Below are 27,017 nucleotides of genomic sequence, written 5' to 3' on the forward strand. Positions count from 1 at the left end.
GTATTTTTATACAAATGTTTTTTGTCGCAAGCGAATTTTTCAGAAATAGAAAGAAGGCACGTGGTGCCAAGTCTGGTTAACACTGTGTCTGTACGATGACTCTCGATTCGTGTTTCGCCAAAAGGTCGTGGTTCTTTCAGGTCAAAATATTTACCCATATGTGTGGAGTTTATCTACAAGAACTGTTGAGATCCTCTGCTATTTCGCTGTTGCAAACAGGATGACTCTCCAGCACTGTTTCTTTGACTTTTTCGATGTTATTTTTTCATGACGATTAACATATGTGGCTGGACTCACATAAGGCAAGCTTTTGTTGATTTAAAGATCTTCACTGAATGCTTTTCCATTTAAGTAATTGTTTTGGTGCTTGGTACAGTACGAAGTCCAAAAAAAGTGAATTTTCCAGAATTTTTTCTAAAAAAAACTGTTAAATTTAATGATCCAAAAATGTCTATACATATTATCTTATCTTGTGTCTATATTTTAAGACTAAATGTTATTAAAATTATTCATTTTAAAAAGAGCCACAGCTGATCTCCGGTAGCTCTTCTCAAAAAAGACATTTTGCGGTGATCACTACATCTCCGAAGTGGATCCTATGAAAATAAAAACTTAAAATAAATTTTTTTAACAAAAAAAAAACATTTTGACCAAAATTTCGGCCTTAAATTTTTTATTCAATAATATTAATCGGTAAGAAAAAATCTTCGATTATTTACTAAAAACTATATTTTAAAAGATCGTATTCAAATTAAGACTAATCGGCTTAGCCGTTTTCGAGTAATGTTGGCCCCGACTTTGAAAACACCATTTTGAGAAAAAGAAATTGTCTTAAGAGACTTTTCAAAGATTCCATTATAAACACAAAACTTTCGCACTCATGAAAGTTCCTCAGACACACCTTTGCATTCTAAACAAGTAGCGGCATTAATTTACATATTGAAATCTAACTGCACATGAACAAAAAAAAATTGCGCACTCAGCTTTGACGCTGATTTTCGTATACAGTTTTTCTTACCTTTTTGAGATTCGTTAGATCACTGAAATCATAACCTAAGTTTTTGAAGCTTCACATCCTTCACTCTGAAGCTTATAGTAAGTATGAAAGCAGATTTCACCAAGATAGTCGTGTTGCTTAATCTTTTAATGCTACCCTTGAGTTAGCATCATTTTACGGTATGCTCCTAGATCTTATACATATACCCGAACTTAAAAACTTTCTGTGTGAGGCTTCTCAAGTCATTTACGATCACAACCCTTACTATTTCTTTTTGCTTCTAAGCATATGTTTATCTTCACTTAAACATCTCTAAGCTTTCAAATTCGAAATTATGAAAAAAGGTGTATAAAACAATGAATGGTTTTTTACTACTGTGGTACTAAGGTGACATTTGAATTTAAACTGCGCGCGTCGAAGGATTTGGAGAATTTTTTTTTTTAGGTTGGTAGTACTGTCAGTCACATTTTGTGAGCTGCTAAAAGTGAGTTTTTCGTTTTTTGCGATGTCGAAATTTGTTGAGCAGAGAATTTGCATTAAATTTTGTTTACAGAATTAATTTTCTGCTGCGGATACGTTGAGGATGGTGCAGAAAGCCTTTGGTGATGAGGCTATGTCTAAAAAAATGTTTACAAGTGGTATAGTGAGTTCCAAGTTGGCATATCGAAAGGCTCAGCCAATACCATTTTGAAGGATGTTTTGGGCCTCAAGCGCGTTAAATCTCGACTGGTACCGAAAACATTAAATTTTTTGGAAAAAAGGCGTCGCGTTGAAGTGTGTGAAACCATGCTTTCCGACTGCCAGGGTGTCATGAAATGCATTATAACTGGCGATGAGACTTGGGTCTATGCTTACGACCCCGAAACAACCGATCAATCCAGTGAATATCGTGCCAAAAGAGAGCCGAGACCAAAAAATAGCGCCAAAGTCGCTCAAAACTCATGATCATGTTGACTGTTTTCTTCGATTATCGTGGTGTTGTGCATTATGAATTCCTTCCAACCGGTCAAACAGTCAACAAGGAGTATTATTTGAACGTTATGCGTCGTTTGCGTAACACTATCCGCCTAAAAAGGCCGGAATTGTGGAAAGACATTTCTTGGTTTTTACATCACGATAATGCACCATCCCATACTGCCCTCGTAATTCGTGATCATTTCGCCAAAAACTCAACCCATATCGTTCCTGATCTGGCGCCGTGCGACTTCTGGCTGTTCACCAAGCTCAAAAGACCGCTCCGACACAGTGATTTTATCCGATAGAGGAGATTCAAGCCGCAGCGAAGACGGAACTGAAGGCCATCCCGAAAAGTGACTACAACCAGTGTTTCGAAGATTGGAAAATACGTTGGCATAAGTACATTGCGTCGGGAGGGGATTACTTTGAAGGGCATGAAGTTGATTTGGAAGAATAAATAAAGAATTTTCAAAATAAATACAATGTCACCCTATTTTTGGGCACAGTAGTATGTAATTCTTAAACTGCAATTTTGTTGAAAATCGTTTTATAATACGTGTAGCTATTATATAATATTATTATATACTTACGTAAAGATAATTTCAGATAACACTATACTTATAGACAATCCTTAGCGATTTTTATGTGAAATTAATTTTTCCAACAACCAAACATTAGCAGTTTTGAGCAGTTTTTGTGAATGTCGGTTCGGAACTTGGATTAGTGAGAAAGCAAGCAAAGACGCATACCCCACTTTATAGACACTTTCGTACTATTCTCATGCTAATTATTATGGATCATGTCTTCTGGCCTAAGCGAGTAATTGCTTTTGCGTGGGATTTCCTTGACATTTTATAGCTTCAGATTTTGCAAATGAAAAATGTGTTGAAAGTATATTGAAAATGTTTTCTAATCTAAAGTTAAAAAAACTATTGAGATATGCATTTAAAAATAGCTGATCTTTTTTATTAATAACTTAAATACATTAGTAAATCTAAAAATTAGCACACCCTAATGTTCACCCGCTATACGAGCCCTTGTTTCATACCGACTTACAGTTGTCCCCTAGCCGCCTGCTTTCCAGAACTTTTTCAAAACAAACTCCCTTTCATTTGCATTATCTGCCTATCCTTTTCTCTCTCCTTACGCCACGCACTAGCATTTCGCACTAACCTCAATCCACTTAAACTTTGTTTGTTGACTCTTTTGTTGTGCACCCTTTCTTTGTGCTTGTGCGGTTGTTGTTGTTGTTTCGCTTTTGTTTCACTGTTGCTGCCCGGGCTTCATGCTGTGCAACTTCCATAACTATGCTAATTTTTAGCGCGTTGGCGCATTTTCCTGTTTTGTTTACGACTTTCATTCACTCCACTCATTCCGAGAAGGCAAACCGCCTAGATGCAGTTTGTTTGCTTTGGGCCTCCATATGAAGCAGGGAGATAACACATTCATTCGCTGCGCAGCATTTGTGCTTGTTTGGATTTGACACATGCTTACTATACATATGTGCAGCCGCGAGGCACTCCAGGATTGGAAAAAATTTAAACAATAATAGGAAACCCGTTTTTTATTTTTGATAAAATATTTTTCGAAAGTAAATCCTGATATATAGATGAGAATCACTACAAGTATTCTCTTATTCCTGAAATGGTATTGAGAATTACTGTTTTTGAGTCCAAATGTAGTCGAAAGTCAGGCACCGCTGATGAAGAGTATTTTGATTTCTTCATTTATTTTGCTAGTTGGTTTTAAAGGAAAATGTTTGAGGCAACGGTTGTTTAAAATTTCTTTTGAAGGATAAATTTGGTTTTTCCTTCTCATGAGCACTTCAAAAAACCAAATCTAAATCAGTAATCAACTTCGATAAGATCTTGCAGCTTCTCATGCTCTAGAACTATCATCAAATGCTCTGGTGCGAATTGGATTACTAGACTCAAAGCTTCCGTTCTTAAATCTCTGTTAAAGCTGGCGTTACTCAGATACGATATTCTAGCTTTTCACATACATACATATATCTGAGCAATGTATTGTACGTGTGCATGCAAAAACGCGGCTCACATATGACATTCTCCGTCTGCAGTTGCTGCTGTTGACATTATTGAGTCTCCGTTTTTGTTTGCTTATGCGGGCGCGCGTATTCCCAAGCGTCAACAGAGGGTATTCATGTGTTTATACACTCACAGTGCTCTCGGGAGAATATAGTACATATATACTTAAGAACTGTACGCTGCAACAAAGTATGCATGTATTTGCAGTTTAAATTTGTTTTCTCATCGCTGCTTTCTACCTCGAACTGAGCGCTTAGCCAAGAGTTATGGGGCGTTGTAAGAGATTGCACCATTTTAGAAAATTATTAAAAAAAAAATACAAGAACTTAATTTTTTTGCTTTTGATTTTGTCATTCAAAGTAGTTTTGAAAAAAAAATCACTTTTATTCAGAGTAATTACCAAATAATTTAATTATAGCTTTATAAAAATTTTTGATGTTATACTAAAAAGTTTTAAGGCAACAAAGCTGCCATCTGTTTCAAAATTTTGAATTGAAAAAATTAAAAAAAAATTCATAATTTCACACTAATGGATTTAAGCCAAAGTAAAATGGATGTCCGTTGCTATTGAGCATTAAAACATAGAGAGCATTATTTTTACGAGGGTTGCCAATTATTTAAAAATTAAAAATAAATTAAAGAGAACTTGCAAACATTAAATATTAGAACATGCATATTTACTGCAGAACTTTAAAAATACTTACAGCTGAAAATTTTTTTAAAAGGTGTTGCCATATTTTTAAAATTTTTGTATAAAAAGTATTATATATTAAAATATTGGTGCCAAATTCTACATGCTTAACAAAAGTTAATGTTATAGTATATTTCAGAGTGTTGCCACCTTTAAAAAAAAAACCTTTAAATTCAAACAAAATATTAAACAAACGTGTATGTTTACAACTTATTGAGTGGTAATGTTCAAAATTTAAATCCAAAATACCAAAATACCGCTTAGGCTGTGCATTATTTCCCAAGTTTTATGGAAATTATCAATAAAGGGTTTTTTGGTGAACAAAAAATTTTGTATTAGAAAATCAGTTTTCAAGGTTGTAGGTTTACGTACTTAATACAAAATATCAAAAAATCTCATGTTAAAGGGAAAGTATACATATATGATTTAGGCACGCTTTAAATAGAAAATAAGACCCTTGCTTACGTTAGATCCCTGTTTTTGGGTCACAAATTAAAGCTTAAGGAGCATTTGCAAAGAAAAAATATTACTTACAAATAACGCACACCCTAATGTACATATATGTATATACACATGTCTATGTATGTGAGCATGTTAATGTGCTAATATTTCTCTATAGGCAGAGCTCGAGCTTAGCTTTGTGTACACAATACAACTTTACAGGCTTGCCAGTGAAATTCGCAAACGCTTTTTTGCATATATTCATATGAGCGTGTGTATCTTTATGCGCTTAGGAAGACAAGTACAGCTGACAAAACAAAACTCATTAATATTCACAAATATGGCAAAATCTCAGCTCGGCTGTCAGAGCAAGTATGCATACCACAGATATACATACACATATATAGACACATGCAAAATTTGTCAATTCAATTGTTAAGTTACTCCCACACATACGCACAAACAAGGGCAGTCGAAGAAGTAATAATATTTGAATGCTGAAAGGCTTAAACTCTCAGCAGTTGGGCGAACGAATATCCGCTTGCAAGTTTCTAATATTAATAGTCTAAATATATTTATGTATATGTGAATGTGTGTATTTGTGTCATTGCCGACATTATTAGAATTCCTTGGGCTTTAAGGCAATGCCCCAGACTAAGGAAAACTTTCGAAATTACTTTGTTTTGATTTTCATTTCCGTAGACATTGTTTAACTGGAATTTTATTGCGCTACGTCTGTTTGTGTGTGTGTGTGTGTGTGTGCTTATGTTTCTTACAAGTGTGCATGTTTGTGGCATATTTATGGCTCACATATAAAAGAAAATTAACTTGGAAAGCAGCTCAGAGGAAATTCATTAAGAACCGGTACACATATACACACACACATATACATATATCAAATGCGCACACATATTTGTAATATCTTATGGGAATGTGTGGATTATTTTGACTCGAAATATTATAAGAACTCAAAATATTTTCAAATTACATACTCGAAGTATTTCCTCATTAAATAGTGTCCTGGCAACCCTTTCTATGTGTGGTAGGTGGCCGAAATGTGGAGGATATAAAGCAGCTCGACTGCTTCTTTTTGATAGGAATACGGTAACGTTTTCAAAAAGTATCAAAAAGCAACAAAAAACTTTAACTTTTGTTACATTGAAGCTATAATAATCGTCACACATACAAAAGATTCCTTAAAAAGCTTAGTTTTGATCTGCCGGTTTGTAAGCTACAGCGATCCGATCTGAACCATTTCTTCTGAGAAATTTCATGAAGATATCTCGGTAAATGAAAAAGCTTTTTATACAACCAATATATTTGATCGTTTAGTTTGTATGGCAACTATCTGCTGTAGCGGTCCGATATCTATGGTTCCAACGAACGAGCAGATCCTGGGGGAGCAAAAGACTTGTGCAAAACTTCTGATCGATAGTTCGTATATATGTATACAGACGGATGGACGAAATCCAAGACGAATGTATAGTTGACTCAGCTCGTCTTTAATATATATACTTTATAGGGACTCCGATAGTTATTTCTAGCGTTAGAAACCTTTTAGAAAACTTAATATACTCTGTTCAGGATATGGTTAAATTAAAAATTAATAACTAAAATTTACCAAAACATTTAAGATATAAAGCAAAAAAAATAAGGAATAATAAGTTCGGGTGCAACAGAACATTTTATACTCTTGAAACTTACATCAAGCAGAGAATCGGAAAGCAAGAAATTATATATACAATTGGGCTTCCCAACTCGAATCACTATAATCCACAAAACATCTTCGAGTTAAAAAGATTTCGAGTTATGGAAGGAAATTTGACTTCTTTTGTCAATTCGAGAGTCCGAGTTATTTACATCTGCGAGTTATAGAATTAAAAATATCGAAAAAAAATGTGTCTCAAATTTTGTATTTCTAACCGAATTTCGTGTGCGAAATCGTTGCGAATGTTTGAAAAGGCTTACGGTGATTCAGTGTTATTAAAACACAAGCCTATGATTGATATAAAGTCTTCAATGATGGTCGAGAGATCGTTGAAGACATACCTCGTTCTGGACGACCTTCGACCTCCTCAACTGATGAAAATATTAAAAAAGTAAAGGATATGGTGGTTGAAAATCATCAGGCAAGAGTTGGATAGTTGGCAAAAGAGCTCGAAATCTCTCACGAGGCCCGTTCGAATGATAATGGTGGATATTTTGGGTACAAAATGCTTTCTTGCTCGACTCGGCACGATAAATTTGAATTTTTTTTGTCTTTCTGAACACGCTTCCACATTCATGGAGACCATTATAACTACCATACATACATATGTATACCGATGAGGCATGGATTTCTGAGTTTGTCATGCAAATAAGTCAACAATCGTCGGAAAGAAGGGCAAAAAACGAGCCGAAAGCAAAAAATCCACGCCAAACCCACTCAAAAATCAAGGTGATGCTCATTGTTTCGATATTCGTGGTTTGGTGCATCACGAATTTGTTCCGAATTGGCAAACGGATAATAAAGAGTTCTATTTGGTCGTGTTATTGCGTTTGCATAAGAACATCCATCGCATCGAGCCACGATAGTGACCGAATTTGAAGGTTAACGCAATGAATACCATCGATGAACCACCATATTTACCAGATTTGGCTCCGTGTGATTTTTTCTTGTTTCATAAACTTAAATTGCCGCTCTGAGGAACCCGTTTTCAGTCGATCGTAGAGATAAAACAAAATTCGCTGAAGAAGCTGAAGCCCATCCCAAAAAGTGCTTTATAATAGTGTTTCGAGGATTGAAAAAATCGTTTGCATAGTAAGTGTATTACTTCTTGTGGGGATTACTCTAAAGGCGACAAAATAAATTTTTTTTGTTTTATTTATGATTTTCTGGTACTTTTCTTTTGCCACTGTGTTTAAAAGCGTCACAAAATAAATTAATTTTAAAGCTATGTAAGACAAGAAAAAATGCCGATGCAAAAAATAATATTTAAATAAATTCTAAAGCTTAGAAAAATACATATATGTCAACCCGTTTGTGCTTAGATATTTCTATAAAGAGGTTTCTAGTCGGCTTGCGTCCGCACATGTGTGTGGCAAATGCATTTTTGCAACAATATTTGCATAATTCCAATACAAACTCAATAACAAAATGCACTGCTCTCATTTCGCTTGCTTTTCCATGCTTTTCATACCTGAATGGCAGGTGAAGCTTCCTGTGAGCTGTGCCAAATGGCTGTCTATTTATATGTCAAGTATTTGCTAAGCACAATAACAACAACTACGCATACTATATTAATATATTTGTATATTTTTAAAGAAAATATGCCGTTGTTCACCACATTCTATTTACATACACTCATACATGTGTATGTGTGTTTTATTTTAGAAAGCAAGAAAATGGAAAATGGAATAGGCTCCAGAAATTAGAACGCATCTGCATACATATGTACACATACTTTTACTAATGAAAGTAAACTATTATTTTGCATAGACACACACATGCACACATCGGTGAACAGTGGACTTTGTTTTTGCTCTTTTGCTAATTTCATGGCATACTTACAGGCGCCAGCAAATATGTCAACTAAATTTGTGTCAACCACAATTCGATGTTTGCTTTGGCTGCAAAGAAAGTTAAGAGGAAATAACTGTTTATGCACTGGCAATCAATGTGTGCGCGTGTGTCTGTTTGAAAAGGCGTTCAGTAGAATATTAGGTGAAGGTACGAGCGCTCTACCTTTTAAACAAAAACTGTGCCAAATAAATGAGTTCGCTGTAGAGTTGTTTGCGGTTGTTACGGATATTGAAAGAGTTTTCAAATCGAAAGAACTTTTTCGTTTGAAAGTGAAATAATATGGCACGCTTTGCCGTTGGGGATGAGCAAGGTATGATGTGCGTGCTTTTGCGGGACCAAATGTCATTGAAACCTATTTCGTTTTGTTAATTAAAATTATTAGTAAAAATGGGAAATTGTCAAGAGTTTTTGCTAGTAAGGTAGGAGTCAATAAATGATACGATCATGTAAAATCCACTTTTTTAATATTTATAACATTAATACTAGATTCAAAATACAAAATAAAAAAATATAGTATACTTTTAGGATTATTGACTGAATGCTAGTACGTAACAAAGTCACAAACCAAATCTGAAAGATATAAATATTTTCATATTTTAATGCCTCGTTTTTGAGATATTGAACTAATCGATCAAAAGCATGTTGGTGTGTGGGAAAAGTTGTTTATTTGATAGGATATTTTTACGAAACTTTGCACGGATTATTCTTAAAGGCAACCATACATTCTCCGAACAAATTATACGAATCGGATCGCTATAGCTGCCATATATGCTGACCGATCAAAAACAGTGCCTGAATGGAAACTGCATTCATGTGGAAGCCATATAACTTCGGTACAAGTTAAGGATTCTCAATATTAGTTTTTGAATATTTAACAATCAACATTTCACTATGTGATCTCATGACCCGGTGCCATAGGCGTCTAAATTACTTTCAGTCCCTGCTTACGCATACTTCAGTTTAATATTTTAATACACTCAGCGGCATTATTTAAACAAAGTAAAGTGAGTGCGTCATAATGAGTGGAAAATAAGTGAAATTTTCAGCAGAAACAGTTACAACTTAAAATAAGTGAAATCGAAGCAAGCCGCAAGCGGGCGCAGCGATCATTCCTCACCAATTTTCGCTACAAAGTATCCGTCCGCGTCGAAAGTGTAAACAAAGGAAAGTGCTGACCCGCATAAACTGCATGCAGCGAGCATGCCGCTGCCTCCGCCACACGTGCATGTCCCCCTCGCAGAGGTGTGTTTGTGTGAGTGTGTGCAACAGCTTTCACTTTCACTGAAACGGGCAAAGTTAGCGCTTCGCTTTCAGCTGCAATTTCCTTTTCATCATACACATTCACACTCACACACAGGCAGACGTGCGCCTGTGATTGGTGAGTGCGGCGCTGCTGTTGGTGGATGCCGCCGCCATGCTTGGATGCCTCAACGTCGCTCGGTCTGCACACACACATACATACTTATTTATTTAGCCCATTTTTAGTGCTTGCAACTTTGTTGAAAATCCGCATACTTTTGCAGCTGACAGCAAAGCAACAACAAAAACACAAAAAAATTTTGGCAACAACAAAAATGTCAGCTTCACGAGCAACAAAAGCAAGCAAGTTTGCCGCAGCGTTAGTTGCCTGCCGGTCTTGCTGTTGTTGTTGTTGCTTCGTTGGTGACAACACAGCGTCGGGCCCGCATTGCTGCAGCTCATTCATGCGCATTCTTAGCCGCCGCAAAAGACGCGCCAGCGGCAAAGTGTTGGCGCATTTTCAGCTTTTTAACTTTTGCCCCACACAACTTTCGCTCCGACTTCAAAAATACATCTCTCAGAGAGCAATGTGTGTGCGTGCGTGTGCATGTATGCGCATATATTTGTTTTCGGTTATTTTCGCAACTGCTGACCCAAAATTCTTGTTCTCAATTTGTTTGCTTGTTTCTGCATTTCTTTATTTTGATTTATTTTTGTTGTTGTCGTTGTTGTTATTTTTAAATATTTGTTGCAAAGGTGCTTTTGTGTGCCTCACGGTTTGTTTTGCGGTTGGCTATTTTGCTTGTTGGCGCAGATTTCTCTTACCAGGCACTTGCTGGAATTCACTTGTTTGCCTGGCTGGGCCTTACTCATACTGAGCCTTAGTCATGCCAGTCTGTCGTGTCGCAATGTATCCGCAATAGTAGCTTTTGCTTTTGTTGTGCGCCGCAGCTTCTACAAAAGTCATATTTGGGTTCTATTCATCAGTTCGTTGCTGTTTGTGGTTAGCTAATGGTTATAACGGTTTCGGCCGTTAACGGTGCCATACTGGATCCACAAGCAACGTCCCTTACACTCTGTAACACTCAGCGGCTTCTTTTCACTCACACTCACACTTTCATTTATCATTTTCTACTTTTGCTTGCCTTTCGCTCTTTTATTTTTATGTTGCAATAACAACAACCTTGCCTGCCGTCTTTTGCTGTGTTGTCTGTAAGTTGCTTTTGTTGTGTTTTGCGCAGTTTTTGGCGCAACCTTTGAAGCATCTAAGCCACGAGGCTTCTTTTAAAGAAATTGTCTAAAAATGACACTGGATGTCCTGTTTCCGTCACTTCCGCTTCGCGGCGTCACTTTCTATTTTTGCACTTATTTTCTTTTGTCAGTCATACTTAAGCCATTTGGGAAATATTCGAGCTATTTTTGTAGGCTTTCGCATTCTTTATTTCGTTGCGTCATATTCTGCTCTGTCAGCGTACGTAGAAAATGACAGTGATTTCTATTGTCATCGGCCGGAATTCATGGACGGGGAAGAAGGTGCCAAATTTCACTTGAAATTGGCGTGGTGTTCCACTGAATCGTTCTGAAAAATGTTTTTTTTTTGTTGCTTTTCCATGACGTAACGGAAACGTACGCGCAAAGTTGGGTGCAGACGGAAATAACCGAATTGTGAAAAAAATAAAAAAAATCGAAAACAATGTTACTTGTAAAACAAAAGTTGCTTTAAAAAACAAACAAGTTTAGTACTTTTTCTTAATAACAAAAAAAGTATCAAACGCCTAAAAGTATGATGTACTTTTTTTCTTAATAAAAATGGCTCAAGCACCTGAAATAATGCTGTTCTCAGTTATTTAAACGTTTTATAGTTGCATTCCAGGACATTATCTGTTTCAAACCCGTCTTAGCAAATTTGGCATTTTAGCACTTAAAAAATTTGCTTGCATTCTTTTCGGCGCCTTAGATTTTATTCGCTTTCTTTCCTGAGCTCTTACCAATTTCCGTCAGAGCATGGCAGTTAGGTGCACTGTCATTCACACGTTTCGATTTTTTGAGCTAGACGCAGCTAAACTGTCAAGCACTTTTATTTTTGTGGCATACATTTAGGCGCAAGCTGAATGTGCGATATTCAATGCGGAAATTAAAGGAAATGAGCATGCTATTGTGCAAATACAGGCTCTTTTATTTTTTTTTACTTTACTTTTCTCTTTAACTTTTTTTTTAAATTTATTTGTAAGCAACAAATATTTTCGGTTACCCCATTGGCCTCTTGACCCAAAATTTTTGTACATTTTTGAGTTTTTATTGTTTTTTTAATTTAGAACAAAAATGTCTGCTTGGACCTTACAGCCTTTCTTGTAATTACTATTGACAGTTCCGGCTCATATAGTCCTTTAAAAAGATATTTTTATTTATTTATGAAAAGTAGGCTATGTTTGTTTTTTGAAAAATTTCAATTATTGTATAAAAGTTTCTATCAGCTTCACGGAGGCATTTAGTTAATCATTATTAAGCATTATTTCACCAATTTAATTTATTTTATTAAAAGCGACTGTACAATAAAATATTCAGCTCCGTTGTCAGATATAACCAATTTATAACCAATGTATAACCATTTCAAAACCAATACTCAAATTTGTTTCAATATAGGTGGTTTCTATTATTTCGTTTTTCCTTCACCTGTAAAGTTATGAAAAGTGATTTTACGTTATTTTGTATTTTAAGTGACGATATGTGCCTATCTGAACATATATATGTACATTCACACATGTATCAAAAATTGTAATGCTAATATAACTAACAAAAATTTCTTAATCCTCTCTTTACAGGTATGTACTTATAATTGATGTTCACTTGTGTCTATTAAGGAAATATGTGAGTAATCATTTTGGATTTGTACGAGTATATGCGCCTATATAAATAAAGCAAATCAAATGCTTTGTTATAATAACTTTTCAAAATACCAAAGTAGTCATTTCTAACTGCTAAAGCCTATTATTCGAACATAGCTATGCCACAAAAATCACACTTATGGCTGATTCACAAAGGACTATGGCAACGCTTTGCTTCAGGAATCGGCCAGCAAAGCTAATCTGAATAGGTCTTATGCTACAAAATGGGAGGCAAAGTTCGGTCATCTGTTAGAAAGAGAGAGAAATACAGTTAATATATATAACCAATAAAACATAATGGTAGTTTGAAGTGGAAATACATTTCGAAGTTTTGATGACATGATAACTGAAGGGCTCAAAAAGAGTGATCAAGCATTTCAGCGGTGGACTAAGGCTGAATTTATTTCGAACTTAACCTGTACTATATTTTGTAAATACTGCAGTCCTAATTTCCAAATCACTTAAGCATTACTTGACGACTTCTAAAAACTTTATCAAAAAATGTCACAGCATACCAGCTGGATTACCTTAGACACAACAACATCTGTATTTTAATTTTGAAGAATTTCAATCTAAATTTTTCTAATTTGAAGGCCTATACTTCCCTCTTATAATAAAACATTTATTAGAGTGAACTGGTCGTCACAGAAGAGCTCCTACAGCCAGAAAGATCTCGCATTCACAACGAGACTGGTTATCGCCCAAAGCCTGCTAAGCGCACGGGAAGCCCTTAGGATCAGTGCTACAACGTAGGATGAGAACGGAGATAAAACTCGTTCCTGTTCCAATGTGAGTAGGGAAAGAGTGACCCTTTTTACTATCTCATCACATATAGAGCTTGTGATTAGGCTATATTCAGACACCCAAACGAGTCTGATAACAAAGAAGCTGGAAGCTAACACAAGTTAGACTATTTAGATTTTTTCATTTGCAAATCATTTTGGTACCTACTAATGCTTCTGAACTTTTGGATAACTAACCTGGTTGATGTGACTTTGAAGAGCGAAGTATAAAAATACTTTTTTTTACTCGTATGTATATAATTGAGTATGCTGAGACTTTTGGACTTTGAGTGTAAACAAGATGAGTTATTACTTCTTAGAGAGAAGCCCATGATATCACAGCTTTCATAAGTAAATCGCCTTGGTATCTATCATATCTTGTACGAATTCTTCTTTTGATCTTATACAAGCCTTGTCATGTCGTGGAAAATCGAAACTAAAGTTGTTCGGCTATCAACTGAGCTCTCTTGCGCAACCAAATGGCGTGGTCGGCGCGTTGAATATAGATAACAGAATTAAGCGCTAGCCAAGTGTTGCATATACACTCACCTTAAGCACTCTTTACTACATCAAAACATCAGCGACAGCGCTGCTTGCCACCTCGCAATCGCTGTGCGACACCAAAGAACTCTGTCGGCCACACAACAAAAGTTTAAACTGAAAAATCATTAAAAATGCAAAGTCTACCAACAACAAGAATATCCAACTAAAAGTCTCATATGGACTATAAGAGCAAAAGAGAAGTCACAGCATAAAGAAATCACAGCACAACTACTGTTGTTGTTGCACGAAAACTGTTACTTTTGTATTGCTTGCCACAGCGCGTCCTTTTGGCCGCCAGCCACGCGGGCACTTTCCGAGTATCGCCAACTTGCTTTGTGTGCGCTAATGCAATTTCAGTTCATTTAAATTCATCCCTGCAGTCCTTTTAGCGCTACATTTTCTTTTCACACTTCGGCGCAACAGTCGCCAGTCGCTGCCTGCTCCCCTCCGCACGTTCGACCGCTAAGTTTCATTGGCTTAAGTTAATCAGAAATTTATGCAAAAGGTGCAGGCGCTCAACTCATTTGGCTCATAAATAAATTTTTTCCGCCATGAGTTGTAATCTAGCGTAGCATATTTTGCGGCTGATACGCCCATTTACATGAACATAAAACTCCTGCTAAGCTTGCTTTTCGCATTGCAAATAGAAAAAATGCAAATTATGCGCAAAAGTTTGTGATTTAATTTTTTTCTCAAAAGTGAATAGGCATTAGAGGCTCTCCCAAGAGCTTCTGCTTTTGCACTTTTTAAATTTCTTTCAAATTTTTCCCTCCGCATTTCCATCTAATGTCATGTCTAGCACATTAACGCAACATTTTGAAGTTAATAAGAAAGCAATTACACGCATTAAAAAAACATAAGTCCCTCTTGCGTAAGCCTGTCTTGTGCCTGCTGTCCCAAATTCGAGCTAAGAAGTACGTATAAAACGCCAAAAAATAAAAAAAAATTTCGTTGTGTGCTTTCGGGCGTTATAGCCCACTGCTTACAATGTGAAACTATCCCAATGGATGTTTTTTCCGGTTTGATGATTAAAATATCGTAAAGTTGGCCAGAAGAAGAAGTGCGTGCGCTAATTGCCGTTGCTGATGTCTTCCGGGTCCATTTCAATTAGTGACTTTCAGGAATTTTACAAAAGTTATTAACATAAATTTGTTTGTGTCGACCACTTAATTTACATGGTGGCAATAAATTTGAAAAAGTTTTGTCTCTTATTGTTGATCCTCTGGGGACTTGGTTCTTCAAATAAAAGTAAGCAAATATTTGTTTTATTATATAAGAATAAGGCAATCGTTGACTATACGGTGCTCATTATCTTGTCGAAAAGGTACGAAAAAAGATGAAACAATCACTTCAGCAGCACCGAAGTTCTAACATCCTTCAAAGCTGGATTTCGTTCAGTTTTGTATGACAGCTATAAGCAATGGTGGTACGAAATCAGCAGTTCCGACAAACGAGCAGTTTCTTGAGGAGCAATAGACGTATGCAAAATTTCAGATTGATACTTCAAAAACTGACGAACATTTAAGCACAAATTTTATAGAGTTAATGGTACTACCACTTTATTTAAATCATTTCTTTAGAGCAATTTCATTTATTCATGTATAGAATTGCAGATAACAACGAAGTAGAATTTCATGAAAGTCCATAATTTATACCAATTTGCTTAAGGAATACTACCAAGAAAAGGAAATAGCTATCCACCTGTCTAGGAAAGGCAGCAATCAGTGCAACGGCTCTATACACACCTCTTAATTATGGAAGAGTTTCGGAAGAAATAAAAAGTGATCGGTACTTTTTACAAATGTCTCGACTTTCAAGTCTACCATTTTGAAAGGATATAACCCAAAGTGTCTAAATCTATGTAGGCTTCCTCAAATATCCAATTAAAAGAAGAAGAGACAAATACATCGGAACGGGTAAAGACGTTACGTCTATTGTATTAAACAACAATAAAATGTAGTAAATTTTAAGGCCCTTATAGACTCAAGAAAAACTCAGGGTCGGCCTTCTAAAAAGCTTCGATATCCAGTGAGTAGGTTCTTACAGAAAACTGTACATTGTAATGGTATGCGCGTATTTACCGAACTAATGAGATTTAGTATTCGAAAAATAAGACCCCTAACCCTTCCAGAGATACAACAAAACATGAATCGAAAGACCGATTTCTTACCAGGATGTACATATACTTGTATATTTGTCATCTTCTACGGCGTTCTCGTCAGTGTCCAGCAAATTGAGAAACTGTTCTCATAATCAAACAGACATCCTTAGACGTGCTTCTACAGTACTCCTTACTGGAATAATGTAGCACGTTTCAAGAAAATGTAATAAAATTCAAAGTAAGCATTGGGCTTTTTAGATTTTTTCTATTGATTTCGGTTTCTATTGTGATCCGAACTTCATAACCTCACTTCTAACCGAATGGCATTTCTGTTAGTTGTAAGATCAACTCATTATATTTTTGTTGTTTTTGCCTATTTGTAAAATTTCTGGAAGTCTAAAGCCCCATTAAAAACTTCACAGCGACTATTAGTAGAGCTGTACCGAAGAGAAGACAAATCCCTTGCATTTATCCAACCTTTTGTGTCAGCTGGCACATTTTATATGCAAAACCAATACTGAAGGTGCCAGGTGCAATATATGTATACAAGTATGTTTGTGTGTTTCTCTGTAGATGAAAAGATTTGGTAAAAGCGTTGAAGTGGAAAAACCATTTCTGTGAAACTGCAAACTAATTGAGTATAGCTTTAGTTGCTAGTAGGCAGTCGCACTAAATTACGGGTTTATCGGATTAAAACAGGGAAAGCATAACAGAGTTAAGAGGTAGCAAAATGAAGCAAATAGAGAAGCAAAAAATTTTTGTACGATATTCTGAGTAGTAATGTATTAATGTATGTATGTTGTGTTTACAAGGCCATTTTAAATCCCCAAATGCAACTCAACTCATATCGAGCGAGTCTTTTCCTTTAGCTTTATGTATAGTACAAATGACGGTGAGTTAAGAAACCCGAACAGCGCACATACGATTTTTTCATTCATTTACAAAGTATCTCTTACTATTGTGCGATTCTACGTTCAATTTAACCTATGATGCTATTGAAGAAGTTCTGCTATGCTCCATAACCGTAAAGTTGTGCTTCAGTAGCTATGTCGAAGTCGGAACTCCGTGTGATCTGATTAAAATTTTTTCTTTGATCTGTTTGCACAAATACGATATTTGGCAGACTGATGCTTGAAAGTTCGCATAATTTATGCTAATGCTCTCCTGCAAAAAAAATCACACTGTAAATTTAGCTATATCCTGCATTAAGATCTATACATTTAGGAATGTGTTTGAACAAATTGTCGAAGAACTTTTGCTACACTTATTGAGATGTCTCCAACATATTCGTTCTAAATGCATCAGCCGAAGTTGACTGATGAAAAATTATTCGTCTTCCGAGTTGGTTTTCCTGATTTTGAAATATTTGTATTACACTTAAAATGGTCTGCGTTTTTCTAGTAGTACTTGAACATGTCGCTTCAGTTTTTCTAAAAAATAGTCAACTATTTTCTTTGGAACTGCTTCGAACGTGGACGACTTTTGTTGGACTCGGCTTATCTGAAAACACCCACACTATTGACTGCTGTTTACTCAAGAGCTCATATGCATGAAACCACAATTCATCACTTATCACGATGTCATTGACGTGTTTTGAAGCACCGCTATCGTTTTTTGTTAACATTTCTCTTGACCAATTGACACGAGGTTTTTCTGATCGGTCGACAAATTGTGTGAGATTGACACAACGAGTCAGCTCTGCGAGTACCTCAAACCCTTCCCACATACAATTTCAATCACTATCGTTTCCGAATATTTCTTTCAGGGGTTTATATAGATGAAAGCAGTTTGAAGTAGTGATTGTACAGGAATCTCTTCTCTTCTTTCGATGTATGGAAGACGCTATTCCTCATTATATCTCTTAGGTCTTCGCACTCACTGAAATTCAGTTTACTCTTCTTCGGCGGCAGGAAGTGCTAGAATAGATCACATATATAATAACGAAAAAGTTCTGGAAGGGAAATAAGTAAAATATTGACTTTCTGCTTTTACTTTTGCAATTTTTTATTTGTCAATTCTGGTTCGAAATCATATGGTGTATGCTTAGTATTGCCATAAGTTCTGTTCAGGCCGTTGAAACTAAAATACAATTTCTAATAAAGTTCTTCTTCTTAATTGGCGTAGACACCGCTTACGCGATTATAGCCGAGTTAACAACCGCGCGCCAGTCGTTTCTTCTTTTCGCTACGTGGCGCCAATTGGATATTCCAAGCGAAGCCAGGTCCTTCTCCACTTGGTCCTTCCAACGGAGTGGAGGTCTTCCTCTTCCTCTGCTTCCCCCGGCGGGTACTGCGTCGAATACTTTCAGAGCTGGAGTGTTTTCATCCATCCGGACAACATGACCTAGCCAGCGTAGCCGCTGTCTTTTAATTCGCTGAACTATGTCAATGTCGTCGTATATCTCGTACAGCTCATCGTTCCATCGAATGCGATATTCGCCGTGGCCAACGCGCAAAGGACCATAAATCTTTCGCAGAATTTTTCTCTCGAAAACTCGCAACGTCGACTCATCCGCTGTTGACATCGTCCAAGCCTCTGCACCATATAGCAGGACGGGGATTATGAGAGACTTATAGAGTTTGGTTTTTGTCTGTCGAGAGAGGACTTTGCTTCTCAATTGCCTACTCAGTCCGAAGTAGCACCTGTTGGCAAGAGTTATCCTGCGTTGGATTTCTAGGCTGACATTGTTGGTGGTGTTTACGCTGGTTCCAAGATAGACGAAATTATCTACAACTTCAAAGTTATGACTGTCAACAGTGACGTGAGTGCCAAGTCGCGAGTGCGACGACTGTTTGTTTGATGACAGGAGATATTTCGTCTTGCCCTCGTTCACTGCCAGACCCATTCGTTTTGCTTCCTTGTCCAGTCTGGAGAAAGCAGAACTAACGGCGCGGGTGTTGAGGCCGATGATATCAATATCATCGGCATACGCCAGCAGCTGTACACTCTTATAGAAGATTGTACCCGCTCGATTAAGTTCTGCAGCTCGAACTATTTTCTCCAGCAGCAGATTGAAAAAGTCGCACGATAGGGAGTCGCCTTGTCTGAAACCTCGTTTGGTATCGAACGGCTCGGAGAGGTTCATCCCAATCCTGACGGAGCTTCTGGTGCCGCTCAACGTCAGTTTACACAGCCGTATCAGTTTTGCGGGGATACCAAATTCAGACATCGCGGCATAAAGGCAGCCCCTTTTCGTGCTGTCGAAAGCAGCTTTGAAATCGACGAAGAGGTGGTGTGTGTCGATTCTCCTTTCACGGGTCTTTTCCAAGATTTGGCGCATGGTGAATATCTGGTCAGTTGTTGATTTGCCAGGTCTAAAGCCACACTGATAAGGTCCAATCAGTTCGTTGACGGTGGGCTTTAATCTTTCACACAATACGCTCGATAGAACCTTATATGCGATGTTGAGGAGGCTAATCCCACGGTAGTTGGCGCAGATTGTGGGGTCTCCTTTTTTATGGATTGGGCATAGCACACTTAAATTCCAGTCGTTGGGCATGCTTTCGTCCGACCATATTTTACAAAGAAGCTGATGCATGCTCCTTATCAGTTCTTCGCCGCCGTGTTTGAATAGCTCGGCCTAATAAAGTTACTTTTATTAAATAATCTGTATTACATGAGTGATGGCACCATATTTTACTCGAAATAGTAACATTTTGCTTTCACACTAATCTTCAAGCGATTCGACCATCGGTCAGTAGCAAGTAATAATCGGCATTTAAGACGCTGTTCGAACCAAAGATTTTTTAGAACTCTCTAGCTTTGTGTTGAGAATGCGTCAGGTTATATGCTACAATTCTGATCACAAATGTTAGTCCATTGGATGCAATTCTAAACCTTCTCCTTCTTCCGGAATGCCCAATCATCTGCAGCCGTGAAACCGGGAATATTGCTTTTAAGCCACTACTGAGTGGTTTGTATCCTGTGTGCTGGAACAGAATATTGCTTCAAGATCCAATGCCTCCATACAATACAAGATTGCGTAACGTTGAAGTTTTTTGTTGGGCTCACGTAGTAAATTTCATTGGCGTCTTTTTCCACACTCAAGTAAAGCAATCACCGCAATGTGATTTCTTTAACTTGTCACTATATCATTAATAAGGAAAGCAGACGCCTAATTCTTTGTTATATTAAAAAGGCAATACATACAAATTATATGAACAAATAACGGTACTTTTTTGAGAATTAGTTTGCGATGTAAGCATTGTAATTTTTGTAACAGAATTTATGGAAATTTAAAATATAGCGAACAGCTAAAAGGCAGACATATACCCTAAAGTTTAGATTTTTTCATGAGCAGTAAAATACTAGAGCTTTTAAGTGCTCGGTCACAGATGCAGAGGCATGAAGAAGCATTTACAACTAACTTGTTCTCGTTGATATACTTGGTATATGTGAACATTTGGCTAACACAAATAATTCCGTTATTAACAAAATTTTCTGTACACTGATGAACCTTACAAATTTGCTTGTGGAAAGGTGTGTGAGTTCGCCTTTCGCAGAAACTTCTATCTTCAATGGGAAAACGAGAGACATTCTCGGTCCATTTAATAGCATGTGAACAAAGTTTTAACTAATTTATATACATGTGTTTGTTGTATATCTATGGACAACAGCAAATGTTGCAACATGAGTTGGCAAGTGTGTGCGAAGTGTTGAATAAATTAACTAAAACTGCAAACCGAATATGTGTTTAAATAATTTACGAGCCGACAAGCGCTTGAACGAGCGACATGCGAAAGCCAGAGAGGAGAAAGAGAAAGAAAAACAAAGTGCGAGAAACATATTAAAATATAAATTAAAGTAATGCTGTGTACATTTACTTGCAACAAGCAGCTGCAGCTGCCTAACTGTGTCTGCATGCCAAGCCGACGAGGCGGCTGATAGGCACGACAGCCGAGTGCAGTCAAAATGCCAATGGCATAAAAACTTAAACTTTCTCCATTACCGGGTTAACAGCATGTCAAAGTGTCTGGCGGGCAGGCGGTCGGGCTGCAGAGCGCTCGGGCTGGCGGACTCTCCGCTTGTTGTCTGCTTGAGTGTTTAAAAGCCCTGCTTCTCTTCCGTCTCGGTTGCAAGCTGGTTGGATATCATAGGCGCTCGCTTGTCTGCTCGTTTCCGCCTCCTTTATTGCCAGCATATTGGATATCCTGCCAGGCTTGGCTTATGCCAGCCGACGTGCGGGCAAATTGGTGTGGCTTTTCATTTGCAAAAACTTATGTAACAATTTTGCTTATTAAAGTGCAACCGCACAACTACTTTAGCCCCTTAATACGTTGGCATAAACTTTTTGCCATTTGCTGGCAAAGACAATTTTAAACAATTTAAAAGGAGCACATATGAGCAAAGTTGCAGCCACAATTAGAGATACATGCACACACAAACAAACATTGGCACACACACACACACAGAGCCTTTTACTCTACAAAGTTCACTGCTCACATTTTCATTAGGCCTAAACCCAGCGCTTAACCCTTAGCTGGCGACTGTGGTTTTTTATGCCTCCGCCTCACTTAATTCCCTCGTTGGCAGAGCCAGTTCTTCTTTAGAGAATATGGGCTGCACTCGTTGCACTTTCCAAAGCGCTTGTAAATATTTATAGCTTGCAAATGCAGTTGCCGCAATAAAATGTTATTACATAACACAACAACAACAAGTCACATCACTCCTGGGAAATTTCTTAAACTTTTAACGAAGAACGCTCACACTAGACAACCTGATACTTGCAAACTTTCTAGCTTTACTTTCGTACCTGTCTTTGCCATCAAACTCTTTGGCTTTTCTTTGCCTTCCTTACTCTCCGCTTTGTGAGTTATCGTGTATTTTATGTTATTAAAATATTTTATCAGTGCAATTACGAACGAGTTCCCTTTGGTAACTGCAATTTTTCAATTAAAAAATTACATAATATAATTAAAGTTTGGCTTCAAAATTAATTACTTAGAACTTATGTACTTATTTAGAGCAAGTCAGTTCAAATGATGGAATTGTGGGCATGGCATAGCATACTTCGAAGTTTCAACTTATTTATTATAAAAAGATCAGTTCTTTGCAAATTTGTTAGAAATTATTTCTTGACGCTTTGCTTACCTAACTTGGATTACATAAGATCGTATCATAATTAATTCCACCAGAAACTATTTTTAGTCTCAGTATAATACTAGAAACATGTAATTTAAAACCCTTGCATTTCTTTCTTTCTTTAGTCCCATGATCATTAAAGAAGCTGTTATAGATTCAATGTCAATCAATAAAATAAATTCAGTTGTCAGCCAACTTGTATAGCACTTTATCTATATACTCTTTAAGCAAATTTCACAACCTGCTGATAGGTAAAAAATGTAACGCTATTTAAAATTGCCACAGCAACTGTTTGCTCGTTATTGTATGTCAAATCGACAACTTAACAATAAGGCTATGCCTGTTTAAAAAATTCCGTGAGCAATAATTGAAAATTAAATTTAGAGTACGTTATCATAGAAATTGAACTTGTCAAATAATTTTAGACATATTAAAAACCTTGCAGTCTAAGTTAATATAAAGAAGGGTAATACATTTCGATGTTCTTTACTTAAAAAAAACAGAATCTTGAAATTTAATGGGAAATGTCTGTTATCATTCGAAAGAATATTCTTTGGCATTTATTTTTTCCAGATTATCTCTTTCAAATGTTGGCCGTGAAAACATCTCAGATGGTCCATCCATTGAATACAATTTTCGATGACTCGTTCGAACATTTGGACTTGTAGTTGGGGAAAGACACATGTGATGTTTTGCTCCAAGTCCTGAATCGAGACGGGATTGTCCATATAAGTATATACTTTAGTCTTCACATATCCCTACAGAAAGAAGTTTAACGGTATAATATCATTTGATCTTGGTGGCCGATCGACCGACCTAAAATGTGAAAGTATTTGCTCACCGAAGTGTTCTTTCAATAAATCCATTGATCGATGTGTGGGAAGTGGCGCTGTCTTGTTGAAACCAAATGTTGTCGAGATCACTACCTTCAATTTCGATGGTGTTGCGAAAAGAACAGTCAGTAGGCCTATTATTTTGACCATAAGTTGAGGAAAGCGCGAAACACATTCTTTACAGAATGTGAAATTTCGTAATAAAGTTGAACGATTTGTAAACGCTGTTCCATGATGAAATGTCAAACAATACTGAAGAAGAATAACATGGCAGCTTGACACGACTCCCGCATGATCTGTCAAGAGTTATTGCGTAATTGAATTACCTTTACTTGAATAACCAGTTAGATATTCGAAATTTGAGCCAGGTGTGAAATTGATTTTAAAATATTACCAGCATCATTTACCGGATAATTTTAACATACAATCCAACCAATCTTCAAGTAATTGATGTGGCATTGAAGTATGAACCACTTTAGATGCTTAGTTGAGATCTCCATCTAAAATGTTACATACGTGATTTCCATCATCAAGGAGCTACTCATGGTTTGGGACGGTCAATCAAAATCAAGTTCTTGTATGGAATATTTTATTTTTCTTGTCACTAAGCCACATATTGCGTGGATTTTTGATGCAATCATTCTGTTTTAGGCAATTAATGTGTGTTAAAATATTAATTTCAGACAAACAGTGTTGTGAATATTTTTGTAGCTTTGAGAAAAACGCATTTAAAGGTAAGCTAATAGCATTGATCAAACTCAAATACTCTACTTTAGAGGGCTGTTATCCAGGAACTATTTGAGGGGTCAAATTTAAAATTTTAGTATAGTATTTTTAAAGATATAAACTCTTTAAATATCTATGCATATAATCGACTCTACGAAACTTCATTCGATTTCTTTAACTTGCTTTCTTAATAAAACTTACAACGCTTTTAAGATTAATTGCGAATTCCATGGTGTTTCCTTTGCTTCACACTTGAATGCTCCACCATTTCCTTTAAATGCTTTGCGAAAACAGAAAATTGCTAAAATTCAGTAATAATATTCACTCAGCTACCAGTTTGTAAACTGTTTTTACTCGCTTGCTTTGCAAGAGAATTTATAAATTGAATTATTTCAAGTTTGCATATAAATTTTCTTGGGGTCCAGCGATGCGTATACGCAATTTTTAATTTACTTCGCTGAGGCCAACAAATTTTTAGCAAAAATATATTGATTCCGGTAAATGGGCTGTGCAAGTTTGCGTTTATGATTATTTGTTGCAAAGTAAAAGTAATATTTAAAATTTTTTTAACTTAAATTTAGCTGGTTTTAGAATTTTTTATTTTAATTTAGATATTTATATAGATATCAAGATAGATTATGAGTCATTAATTTAAAAAAGTTATTTCCACTGTTTGCCATAAAAAATTATGAAGCTCTTTTTCAAGACTGATTTTCATTTTGTCCGGTGCTAAAATCATTTAACCTTTTTCATGAATTATTTTTCTAATCCTATGCCTTACATTTTTTATCTTCAAAACAAGCAAACGCTTATCTTTGAAAGCGGGTTATTCTACAACCAAATTTGACGCTTTTCAAAAAAATGTCTGAAATGGTTTGCCATAGAAATATTACATTAAAAAGTATATGGATTTAAATTTATGCGGCAATTGTGCTGTCTTCATACAGTACACCATGTCGTATGCGCAACATTGCTTGTATAAATGCTCAGGATATTTGATATTTACTTTGAATTGCGTATAACTTCTAAAATAATTTTTTTAAAGAAAAAGTTCTTAACACCTTTTTTGCACAAAAAAATATTTCGTATTAGAAAATCATCTTTCAGAGTTGTAGACTTATTTGCTTAACGGGTTACATGGGTTTCTTCGGGTAAAAAACAGCTTTTTCTCAACAATATTTGCCTCATATAAAAAATTAAATATTTTATTATAATTTTTTATTGTTACAAACATGCACTCTTTACAAAGAAATTCTAAAATTTTTGGGAAAAAAATATTTTTAACTATCAAATAACCCCGTTTTTTATGCATGGGAGTAAGGAAATTATTTACTTTGAATAATGTTTTATGAAGCTTCTGAGATCATTTAGAAAAAAACTTCAACTTGGTAAAAAATGGCCACCCTAATGCACATGCATATTAACCATAATTTAGTTACATAGTTTTAAATCAACTCTTTTACTCACTAGTAGCAACCATTTTTGCAATATAAACACGATTTGTGTACAAACAATAGGCAAAAAATATACATTCCACTGGTAACCATGCTCCCTGTACGCCGTAAAGTATGCTATGTGTGCTTAAGTTATTTGCTTGCCGGTATGTTGCAATATAACATGAATTATGTGGCGTGTGAGAGAGCAAACGGAAAGTTTTTCATTAGTTCGCAAGCAAATAAAAATAACTGTAAATGCGCAAAACGAAAATGCAGCAAACAGGAAAATGAAAATAAAAACAAAACGTGCCTATAAATAAATAAATAATAGAAAACTGAAACAACCTATGGCTAGGAGAGCATTTTCGTCGCTCTTCTCCAACAATTGTGGAAAATAATTTAAAAATTAATAAAAGCATAAATACATAAATAAGTTTGCACGTGCCGCCTTATGCATTTCAAATGCAATCGATGCACACGAGTGTGTGTGTGCGTGTGAGTCATGCACCATACAAACCGTAAACAAGTCATTTGTGTGCGAAAGTAGGTGCTGAAGCATAAAAATAATAAAAATAAAGCAATCGTTGCGTGCTCCAAGCGAGGGAAGAGTGAGAGTGCAAAAAGTGTTGAGCGGAATGTGAGTTGTGGGGAAAGCAGCAAAGTCATTGCGAATGACTCGTTATATACAAACATAGTGGCATGCATACTTATACATCTACAGCAATGAAAAATGAGAAAGCAGCGAAGAAAGCAACCAGCAAAACAAGCTCGACACCGTGAAGCCAAGGAGTGGTAGGAATTCCACTGCGGTTTTGTCGCAAGAGAAGTTTGTGCGAGAAAAGCTGCATTTCAGTGACATAATAAATTGATTTAGTGGCATAGAAACGCATGCTTATATAATCGTGCTTATATGCCAACGCAGAAATAGTATATTATGGCACATCTCTATGCATACTTTGAGATAAAACAAACAAAGTGAGACCCCTCTTTGATACTCGTAGTTTGCATTTTAAGTTTAATACCACAACTAAAACTAAAAAATATTGAAAATTCAGATACCATTCTTGATACCAACGTGGTTTCAATCCAGTTATCATCGAAGTCAGCTTACGAGAGACCCAGAAAACGTACGGCTTTGTACGGTGTTGGACCACAAGGAGCTGGTTTCATAAGGTACACATGGAGGGGGTAGAATATATGTTGTGTGCAGGGGATTTGCGATTTCTTCGTCTGGAGGCTTTCTCCATTTCAAGCAGATGACAGAGGGATGATTTCGTTTTATTTGTGTTATTTCATAGTATACTATATCTGAACAAGAGCACAAACTATTCTGCAGGCAAGTGACGTCACCCGACTATAAACAATAATATTTTGGCAACCGGTAGAAGTGAAATCGCTTGTTCCTGGCGACTCTCTTCACTGATGTTTTCCTTCCCATGACAATTTGGCCGGTATGCAAAGTGATGTTATTGTCTTCATATCTTCTTGGCTGTCTAAGTGGACGTTAACTCTGGACTTGCCTGCTGATGCATTGGGTAATAGCTCAGCGACTTTTCCACAGATAGCACTTTTTGAAATATATTGCAGGGACAAGGCTGCCTTGTGCCTAACTCTGCACAGCATAACTCCGCAGCAGTAAGGTTCTTCATTTTCGAGCCACCTATACAGAAATGTGTTACATGGTCACATGGTCGGTGT

The 27,017-nt window shown here is 36.4% G+C and overlaps 1 protein-coding gene across 3 annotated transcripts in view; it reads left to right on the plus strand.

Annotated features, from left to right (window-relative positions):
- LOC105228551 (dystrophin, isoforms A/C/F/G/H) overlaps nucleotides 1-27,017 on the plus strand; it is a 363,859-nt gene that overhangs the window by 217,834 nt on the left and 119,008 nt on the right. Inside the window, exon 22 of one of the 3 annotated variants that reach the window (XM_049447469.1) lies at nucleotides 12,755-12,793. The exons of the other annotated variants lie outside the window; for them this stretch is intronic. Within the exon in view, the coding sequence (XP_049303426.1) occupies nucleotides 12,755-12,772 (18 nt within the window). The 3' untranslated portion in view covers nucleotides 12,773-12,793. Of the gene's footprint in view, nucleotides 1-12,754; nucleotides 12,794-27,017 lie in introns of those variants that run through there. 3 annotated transcript variants of the gene reach the window in all.

This window comes from Bactrocera dorsalis, chromosome 2 (genome assembly GCF_023373825.1).
Source record: "Bactrocera dorsalis isolate Fly_Bdor chromosome 2, ASM2337382v1, whole genome shotgun sequence".
Classification (NCBI taxonomy): domain Eukaryota; kingdom Metazoa; phylum Arthropoda; class Insecta; order Diptera; family Tephritidae; genus Bactrocera; species Bactrocera dorsalis.